The sequence below is a fragment of the Camellia sinensis genome, chromosome 3 (genome assembly GCF_055761805.1).
Source record: "Camellia sinensis isolate YWXY chromosome 3, ASM5576180v1, whole genome shotgun sequence".
Taxonomy (NCBI): domain Eukaryota; kingdom Viridiplantae; phylum Streptophyta; class Magnoliopsida; order Ericales; family Theaceae; genus Camellia; species Camellia sinensis.
This window is the reverse complement of record NC_138963.1, coordinates 27,084,172-27,094,868: the sequence shown is the minus strand read 5'-3', so window position 1 is coordinate 27,094,868 and position 10,697 is coordinate 27,084,172. Positions and strand designations below refer to the sequence as shown.

At 34.1% G+C, this 10,697-nt stretch overlaps 1 protein-coding gene across 1 annotated transcript; it reads left to right on the top strand.

Annotated features, from left to right (window-relative positions):
• The first annotated feature begins 221 nt into the window (after positions 1–221).
• LOC114300848 (Translin family protein) lies at positions 222–6,793 on the top strand. Its single transcript, XM_028245734.2, has 7 exons — positions 222–638; positions 2,007–2,103; positions 2,191–2,306; positions 4,818–4,862; positions 5,702–5,727; positions 6,229–6,364; positions 6,497–6,793. The coding sequence occupies exons 1-7, from the start codon at positions 263–265 to the stop codon at positions 6,607–6,609; spliced, it is 909 nt and encodes a 302-aa protein (XP_028101535.1). The 5' UTR covers positions 222–262; the 3' UTR covers positions 6,610–6,793.
• Positions 6,794–10,697: the final 3,904 nt, after the last annotated feature.

The window sequence follows — 10,697 nt, the reverse complement described above, 5'->3', positions numbered from 1 at the left end:
ATTATATTTTTTTGTGTATTTATATTAAGTGTGTCTAAAAATCAAAAAAAAATACTAAAAATATTTTTAAAATTTAGTAAAAATAAAAAATAAAAAATAAAAAATAGAAATATAAAATTAAAAAAAAATAAATTTTGAAAATTAAAACCAAAGAGAGTAACAGAGTGATAATTTTTTTAAAATTATATACTGTAATTTATTCGTACCCAAAAAACACTAAAGACTAACCCCAAAATCAACCAAGACAAGCCTTTGTAATACTATGAAGTCAGCGTTTCGAAACGCCTTCTACTCCTACTACTTCACACTCTCATCACGCTCCTTAAACCCTAACCCTACACCCCTCTCTCCCCTCATTCTCTTCCCTCTTCGCTCCTCCATTTCCCCCAATTCTCTCTCCTCCACACTCTTCAAGCTTCGATCATTCTCTTCGTCCTCTTCAATGGCGGACGGTGGAGGTCACGCGCCTCCTTCTCCTTCTTCTACCCTGGAGAAACAGTTCCAAGACTTCCGTCACCATCTTGAAGATTCTGGAAGCTTACGCGATCGCATTCGAGCTGTCGCGATGGAGATTGAGTCCGCTTCCAGGCTCATGTACTCTAGTCTCCTCTTGGTTCATCAGTCTCGCCCCATTCCTGGTACCCACTCTACTACTATTTCTCATTCTCTGTTTTTTTTTTTTTTTTTTTTTATAATTATTTATTTGTTGGGTGTAGAGGGTTTTTTTAGCAGGCATTTGTTTTGGTTGCTGAGAAAGTGAAGAAAGAGAAATGTATTTGTAGTGTGGTTCTTGGGGGGAAATGTTAGAAAGGAAAATGAATTGGGTTTAGAGGCTTTTTTAGTAGCATCTGTTTGGTGGTTGCTGAGAAAGTGAAGAAAGAGAAATGTGTAGTGTGGTGGTTCTTGGGGGTAAATGTTAGAAAGGAAAAGGAAACTAGTGCATTAACATTCTTGAGGTAATGTTTGATTTGTGCATCTTTTTTTTTTTTTTTTGGTTGGGTTCAGTGTTTTTGAGTAGCATACACTACGTTTGGTTTTAGTTTTTTGAGTTTTTTTCAAAAAAGTGATTTGAAAAATATGTTTTGTTGCTGAGAAAGTGAAGAAAGAGAAAAACGGTAGTAAGGAAAAGGAAATTAGTTTGAACATTCTTGAACAAATGTTTGGTTAGCGTTTTGGAGCTACTTTTCTTGCTTATTTAAAGCCATCATTAAGGCCCCGTTTATTTTTAGAGATAGAATGGAGGGGATTGATAGTGAGGGAATTAATAGTGAGGAATTGTTAAATTATTTTTATATAAAATAATAAAACAAATAAAAAAATATAAAAAATTAAACATTAATATTTAAAAAAAAAAATTCCAATATATAAAAAATGAAAAAATTTCTAATTCCCTCACTATTTTTCTAATACCATCTCTAACTCCTCCTTACCAATCCCCTTTCCAAGGGGACTACTAATACCAAGGGATTAATAGTCCCCTCCTCATCTCTCAAAACAAACACCCCATTAGTAATACCAAGGGATTAGTAATCTCAATCCCCTCCCTAAAACCCCAAACAAACGGGGCCTAAAAGATTCGTACTTCCAAAATGCCAACCTACAGTGCATTTGGTTTAAGAAATGAAGAAAGTTTTGACCTGTTTTATGCATTTTGTTTCCAGAAGCAAACTGAGGGACAATAAAATGAAATTTTAATCCAGACTTTATAAATGTTGTTTTGGTTTCCAAACTTGAAATACCCACCTGAACTGATTTGTAATTAAACTAGTGTGAGTTGTTTGTAATTGCTACATGTACAAAGCATGGAGAGAAATGCTCGAGTCTAAAATAATACAATGCATATCTTTTAGTAAACTAGATGAAATGAAATTGCCCTTCTATCATCATAGGATAGGTTTATGCCCTTTAAATGTTTGACATGAGTGCTTGCTCTTGTGTACACTTCAAGAACACAATTACAAATTAAGGTAGGCCTTAAATTTTCCTATTCTTTCTATTTTTTTTAGAGGTGTTAGAGAAGGCTAAGGCTCAGATTGGGGTGCTGAAAGAGCTTTTCCATCGACTTGCTGAAATTCTTCATGAATGCCCTGGGCAGTATTATAGGTGAGTGGGACATTTGGAAGTTGGTACCATTGTAATTTTCTGTTAACTATTTATTTTTTGTGATTGACCTTTTTTGCTTGTGTTTAGGTATAACGGTGATTGGAGGAGTGAGACACAAACGGTAATCTCACTGTTGGCCTTTATGCATTGGCTAGAAACAGGGAGTCTTCTTATGCATACTGATGCTGAGGAAAAACTTGGTTGTATGTTCGAATTTTTAGTACTTTCTTCTTTCTCAAGAGCAGTTTATAAGTGGATAATAGATGTTTCTCTTTGCTATTTATCAAAAAAAAAAAAAAAAAAGTTTCTCTTTGCTGGTTGCATGGCATGTCTCATTGAAAAAGTTTTGTTTGGAATACTACTTACACTTTCTGGAATTTGGTTGAGGTTCCAAATTCACAAACTAGAGATTATTAAAGTTTGATTGAAGAGTTTTGGATCTTCTGGGCAATACACTGGAGCTGCTCTTTAGCTTTGGAGGATAATTTCCCTTTCATTCTGCATCATAAATTTATTCTCTTGTCGTTTCCATGATTCCTCTGCAATTTTTTTGTTAACTATTTTGTTTTTCACTCTTCAAAAGTGTCTGAAGAGCTTCTGTTACCAAATTGTATATAAAATGGGATTAGGTTGTCTTTATGCCTTAGAATTCTAAGAGAAGGAGAAAACTTGGGGGGATTGTCAGTTATTGATTGCTATGTCGTGAACCAATCTTCCCAAACTCTTTTAAATAAGTAAAGATACTAAGCATCCACTCTAAACTAGGGTTTGTGGCACAATCCGTCTAGTCATAGCATAACCCGTCTCGGGTTTTGAATACAATAACAATGAAGAAGAAAGTAAAGCATTCATTCAATAATCACAGAAAACGAATGAAGAGTAAAGATAGAAGAATATTTAATTAAACTCAATAGCTTTACAACTATTCCAATCCAAACACTACAAATGTACTATCAAAGATTACAAAAACCGGTTACCATTGCTTATTGCTTGGCAACTCGAGCGGTAGTGGGCTGCACGTGCAGTGAAAGCTGGCCGTATGTGTGGTAGGATGGCAGGCGGCGAATTCCCCTTGCTTATGTGCCACTTTTTGCTTGAAATTGCGTGTTGTTCACCAAACCTGCACAAGTACACAAAATGCATCATCTCTGCCAAATAACCATAATTCAAAGACTATAAATGTAACTTAAGTGGCTTCAATGTGGTATTTTTCGGCTTACATCATTGACATCAAGAAAGAAAGCTGAACAGAGCACGCCTGCAGCCACATGGTCCACATTCCTCTTTACTTTGGGATTGTAGAATTGGATTGTAGGATTAGATTGAGAATCATAAGATTCTATAAAATAAGGAAAAAAAAGAAGTGTACGAATATAATTCGTAGAAGTTAGTAAAAAGTTTTGGAATCCAACAAAATTTTAGAAAACTAATCACCTTGTTTTGTTTCACCTTGCAAATTTTGAGTACATAGCTCAAATTGTAGAAGTGATCATTTACAAGTTCTAATAAGCAAGTTATACAAAGGTGCAAGAGAGGATCAAGTGGGCATACCATCATGCACAATTCATGGACGAATAAACTATTAAAAATTTATAAATCAACTAATTAAATATCTTACATTTTTTAAATTAGATACCCTCTAATCTCAAAAACAAACTATCCTTGGTTGTTATTGATCAAATAGCCATAAAATGAATTGGATTTAATTGACGATAAGATAATTGTTGTTTTGAGAGAAACAAGTAAAAAAGAAAATGACAATAATCGGTTGCATTTGATTACTGAATAAATATGATAATAAATTTAAAAAATGTGTTATATCTTTTTGGTCATATGCTCTATTACAATAGCCATGAGAGTCATAAAACAGAGATTGAAATCACTGATAAAGGAGTGGGTTGTTGGGGACACTGGTTGGGAACATCTCTTGCCAAAATCACACATTTCGAAATGAAGAAGACAAATTGCTGAGCTTTCACTCCAGATTTGCTCAACCATGTAGGATTTTGTTGCAGAATCTCAAAGCTTTAGTTGACTGACTTACTACAATTACTAAATTTTGTGCTTTGTTAATTATTGACATTTGGGGTGTAAGGCACAAATAATTAGAAGGATTAATTAAAAAACACAGAAACAGGTCCATCAGTAGGATCATATGCCTCTACAACTCAAGCCCTGATTTTGTGGTCCAAAAGATCCTGTAAGATTGTACTACGTACAGATTTCAGTGGGATATAGATCAATCTTGTATTTTGGGATCATAGGGTCCTACAATCAACATTGTGATTTTGACAACCATGGGATCCATTCACCCTGGCGAAGTTCTTTGGTGGAATTTTAGGCTGATTGGATTTTCAGTTATAGTAGATTTCTTTGAAACATGATCTCATCCTACAGAAAATTTATGAATACCCCATCCCATACACATTAATCCATTTACGAGTTGTTGAAATTGGTTTTGTTGTCTTGGCGTTTCTGTCTGTATTTTTAATTATTAGGAGAAAAAAAGAGAAAATGTTCCCTCCATACTGTTTAATGGTGACTAGAAGTCTAGAACTGGTTGGAATTACTTGCCATCTGCGTTTTATGTTCATTTATCATAGTCAGCTGTCAATGCAAGTTCCTCAATAATCTGCAGTGGTCTTCAATCATCACTTCTTTATCAATACTAACTGCCAGAATAACCTTTTTTTGATTGCTGATCAATCATGCAGTGAATAATTCTGAATTTGGTCTGGATATTGAAGACTATCTTATTGGTGAGTGATTTAAAGTTTCCAATCTAAATTTGTAGCAAGATCACTGTCGGGTGTGATAAATTCATTCTGTTGGAAATGTGTTTTGGGAATGAAAAATGAAACAAATACTTGGGTTTTTGTTGCCTTGCACTGGCCCTAGTTACTGAAAATGTTTTAAAAAAATTGTTAAGCCACAAAGGATTTGTGCAAATAGAACCAGAAGGTGGACCACTGTATTGGAAACAAGACTTCCTACACCATGCTCAAACTCCATTCCTTGTGGGACATGTGGAAAAAAATGTGGAATGATTATTAGCAGCAGATTTATTTATAAAAATTCTGCGCCATGGTTTTGCTATCTGTAAATCATCAAGTTTAGTTTATAGTTGGGAGTGGTTCCAACAATGAAGTTTGTATTATAAAGATCATTACATAAATGTTATATAAAGATTTCATTGATATATATGTTTGTTGTACATGTAGATTTTAATGTGGATAAGCAGTTCCACATATACATGAAAATTTTGGGTAATACAAATTGATAGATATAGCTGGTTTTGAGTCTTTTGGAGCTGTGTGGAGTTACTATTTTACTGAATTTGATTTGTCCTTGTTATCATTAAGTTATTCTCTTTATTTATTATTTTTTTATCATCATATTTGATTGATTTATTTGGAGTAATTATAACTTCAGATGACTCCATATAGGCAGCTTCTGTTATTTTTAAAGCCGTCTTATGTTTTGTTTATGGTCTTGCCATAAATGATGCTACTGCCATTACTTTCTTTTAGTCCATTATTCTCATGAGCTGTCTATTTTTCGTAGGTGTACTGATGTAGCATCTTTTCTTATTCTGCAGGAATTTGTTTCATGTCCAATGAATTGGTGAGCTCCATTCTTCAGGCTTCAAAGGGCATGCTGTTGTGTTGCTTGCTTTTAACTTATGTTGACTCGCATAGATTTACTTATGATTTGAGATATCGTGGGAAAATTGAAAATTGCGAAAGCCATTAATGAAACCCCAAGAATTTTAAAAAGCAAATTAGTCAATCAGTACTTTAAAACATGAAAATCAACAACCAGTTTACAGGTTTTTAGAGCATTATGCTCATTGGCTATCATAAATTGCAGGTCAAGGGGTTTTTCTTGAAGGATTTTTTTTTTTTTTGACAACCTATGGTGAATGAGAGGTTTTAAGGCTTTCCCATGGCTGATGAAGTACTAATTGTGCTAAAAAAACTTCTTTTATAGTGCCATTGTAGGGACCTTCTAGAACTTTCATGTGAAGTTCTGTGCCAACATTCAGTAGTATTGTAATTGCTATTGCTATTTATTAAAATAATAATTGCTATTGATGAATTTGAGTATGACAATTGGGTTTTGCAGCCGAGGTATGTGGTGAACCAAGTGACAGCTGGGGATTATGATTGCCCAAGAAAGGTCTTGAAATTTTTAACAGATCTTCATGCGGCATTCCGCATGCTTAATCTCCGGAACGACTTCTTGCGCAAGAAGTTTGATGGTAGGATTATCATTTTTGTACTCTGCTTTTCCTTCTATGGTCCATTATCTTCTTTACGGTGCTTTTAGAACTTAATTGTTTCATCTAGTTGATTTGAGTTCTTGGATCAATCTTATTTCTTATCCACCACAGGAATGAAGTATGACCTACGAAAAGTTGAAGAAGTTTACTACGATGTTAAAATCCGAGGCTTGGCAGTTACTGGGGATTCAAGGGAAGACCAAGGAATCCAAGGACAGTCATAAGTTGAGTAAGTTATCTAATTTTCCTGTCAATCTTGTCCATTGTATATGTGGAGGATAATTTTGTTCTTGGCAAAAACCTGAATTGGTCAGAGGCACTGTGTCTTGCTTGCCCCCATATATTGATTGAGGAAGCTACATGTTTTGCTATGAATAGAATGGAACGAAAAAATGATTTTGTTGAGAATGGCGCTCTTTTCTTTTCTTCTTTTTTTTTGGCGTGGCATATATTGCAAGAGAACCCTTTAACCCAGCCCATAGACAGAGCTCCCTCCATATCCTGCGCCAACAGTCTCACATGGGGCTTGTACACGAAGCAAAAATGACATTATTTTTTGAGCAATGATATTTACACTATGTGTGAATCTTATTCTTTTCTCCTCCATGTCCTCTGCAATCAAAACATGTAATCTCCTTTTTTCCCATTATCTGCTGCATGCATGTATGGGTAGGTCAGATAGCACAGATATCAGGACTTATCATCGCAATCCAAGATATCTATCTATGCAGGGAAACCATAATGTGCCCTACATGCATGAAGAATACTAGTACGGATTGTACACAATTATGATATAGATAATACTTATCAAAGATGATAAGTTTTGTGCTAAAAGTGATTAGAACATAAAGGGGAATAGTAAACCACAAAGTATATACAGATTGATCTTGAGAATTAAAAATAAAGTGATGGCTTATCTTCTATCACATCACCCACAAATGTGATTTCCAACCAAGCTATATGGTTGCCAAAATTAGATGATTAGTGTAGTAATAGTTGGCATACATTATATTTGAACTTTCTACTAAAGTGCACTTTCTTGATGTGAAAGCCCCCATTTTCTCGCATCACCTACTCTTACCATTGGGAAAATTATGTGCATTGACTAGCTCACTTGGATTGAATGATTTAATGATAAATAATAAAAAATGATATGAGATATTTTTTCATGTTTGATTTACAAATTAGGTGAGAAGTTATAATGAGAAATGGAAAGAAAGGCAACTCTCTTACTATGCTGGTTAATATTTTTTTTCACTAAAAATGGTGAGATTTGATGAGAAATGAAAGTGATTGATTGTGTATTTTTTATAATACTGAGATTGTCTATCAAAATACAAATGAAAAAAACCTTGCCCATATATCACTATTTCACATGTTTTGTTCTACAGTGCTGCCATTTATCTCTATGTATTTTCTTTGGCCCCTTAACTTATTTGAATCCCCACTTAATTCCAATTCTATCTTTGTTCCTAACATTTGAAACCCTAACTCTATGCCCCACCTCCAGCAACTGGCACTACCACCTATCTCCCACACCCTCAAGCGCTTTGCATCCACCCCCTAGTCCCATACCCACCCACCTGCCACCGTCAGCCCCATCTCCACCCACTGTTGCCTCTTTCCTTCCTTTCCCACCTATGCCAACCCCTCCTCCCGTCATCTTCTACTCTACTCTTTTTTCTTCTCCTCGTTGATGGTTTCTTCTCCATCTGGACAAATCCCTAGCCTCTGCCCTGCCACAGAGAGAGAGAGAGAAGGTTGAGAAAGATTGTAATCATTTCTTTTCTTTTTTTAACTAACATATCAAGTCAATTCTTCCATTATGTCCCTCTCCTCTCTAAAAATCACTTGTATTATATATTATCTATAATGAGTAACACATCTAGAATTACAAGTGGGTATCACACTTTGCCCAAGCTTATCCCAACCCACTTTCATGTGTATATCTATCTTATCTATTCCATTCTCTCAACTTGTGGGGTCTATTTTTTGACTACTTCCTAAGATCACTCACCTAGCATCATCCCCATGCTTTTCATGAACCTTTTTATGTGAGCTTATTTTTAATAGTATGCATGATAGCGAGGATGCAATACCACAAAAGCAGCACTATTTGTAATAGTATGCATGATAGCAAGGATGCAATACCACAAAAGCAGCACTATGAATATCAAAATTTTTGTTCATCAAAATCATCGATGTGAGAAAAAATGTTCACATCTATGTATAAAAGGTTAACATTTTTTTGTACACTAGTAATTTTGGTGTTTCTGTACTTTTCCTTACCAGTCACTCTCACGCTGATTAGCAATAATTTCAACTAAATTTGAGCAAATGATCCATAGATACAAAATTGATTAAATTTAATAATTCCAGTTCTATTTCATATTAGTTCCATAAAATACTTAAAATTTTTAAATTAAAAAAAAAAAAAAAAATCCACCAGTGAATAGACAATAAAATAGTCAATAAAGGTGATAGCTAAGAATGTAAAAATTAGTGTGATACTTGGCAAATATCCCAACAATATGTGTTTAGTCGGTGAATAAGTGTTGCATAACTGGTTTCACTCATCAAATAATTCTAATGTGACCACAAAATTATCAATAAACATGCCTCCCATGTGTTCTACTTCATTTTCTTTTTATCAATACCAACGAAATTGAATCCTCAGAAAAACTAGTCAATTCAAAGAAAATTGAATAACCAAAAAAATTAACAATCGGATCTCTTCTTATTTTTCAATTACCACAATCAGTTATATTTTATCACAATCGCTTGATATTGATGAGTGCCAAAATAAAGAAAATGAAGGATTTTTGTGTATGATATATACAAATATTTATGAGTTCATCTAAAAGTTGAGGATTTCATGGCACTCCGAGATCATATGTAGATGTAGTTTCATCCCTGTACATAACATCCAACATATCTCGAGTCCATATAGAGGACCAAATTAGTGTAGTTTGGACTTGTGAACTCACCAATAACTCCGAGGATTCGAGCAAATTCAACTTATGCCATAGTGAGATTTTTTCGTGAGCTTAAAATATCTGCAATGGTTGATGTCAAAATGGCACTGCCAATGTTAAATTTTAGTATGCTACAGTAATAAGTTGTCATTGTGGGACAATGTGGTTCCATTGTTGCTAATAAATTTTCTTTTATTTTTCTTCATGAAAGGTAAACATAATTGTTGTTTGCGGGTTCTATTATGAAAGAGATAAAGAGAAGAGTTCTAGTCGACTTTTGACATTGTTATAATTTGACATGAAAGTAATATATTTTAGTAATAAATTAATTAAGTAATTAAATTTGTAACAAAAAATTAACTTTTTTGCTTTTTTGTCTTTAATTAATATTTTTTTTTCAAATTTGTTTTACTTTTAAATTTTTGGGGTTTTTAGTCTATTAGGGTCTAAAAATGGTTTTCTTTTTTTAAAAAAATTTAAAACTACTGGAAAAAAAAAAAAAAAAAAAAACAGAAAGTTACTTAAAAAAGTAATTGACAAATATGGCCTTGGAGTATTACACCTAAACTTCAATAGACAGTGATTAGAAAATGCTATCTATTACTCAATTGACAACCATTTAATGTTTCAAAACAACACTTATATATATATATATCTGTACCTACCTCTCTTTCACTTTCCTACCACAACCCATACATCTCCCTTGCTCTGTCTCTCTTTCTCTCTTAACACATACACATGAAGATAATGAAGGGCAAATTTCTATGCCTTAACAATTGCCAAAAGAGAGTCATTCCTTGTGAAGAAGGTAGCTGTGAATGGTGCCACAAAGAAGAGAAGTGTGTTCCAAGAGATGTTCCAAAGGGTCACTTGGTAGTGTATGTAGGTGAAGATCACAATAGACATGTAATCAAGGTCACTCTACTCAACCACCCTCTCTTTAGGGCATTGTTGGATGAAGCTAGTGAAGAGCATGATTTTAGGACACCCTGAAAACTCTGCATCCCCTGCAATGAGAACACCTTTCTCAGTGTTGTTCATGAGTGTGCCACTGCCCCATCTCCACACCATCCAAGGCTCTCTCTTTGTGCCTTTGAAGCTTCATTGTGGTAGTCAGGGCCGGCCCTTGCTAGGCCAGCCCCCAAAATTTTAGTCTAAAAATAGGGTCCTCAAATTTAGTAAAATGTTATAGGTCTTTTTTTTTTTTTTTTTTTTTTTTTTTTTTAAGGGCTTCAAAATATTTTATTGGGTCTATATATGATTTAGCCCATATTTATTTATAAGTGTAGTTTAGCCCATATTTATTAAAATGAAAATATATATTAAAAAAAGTATTT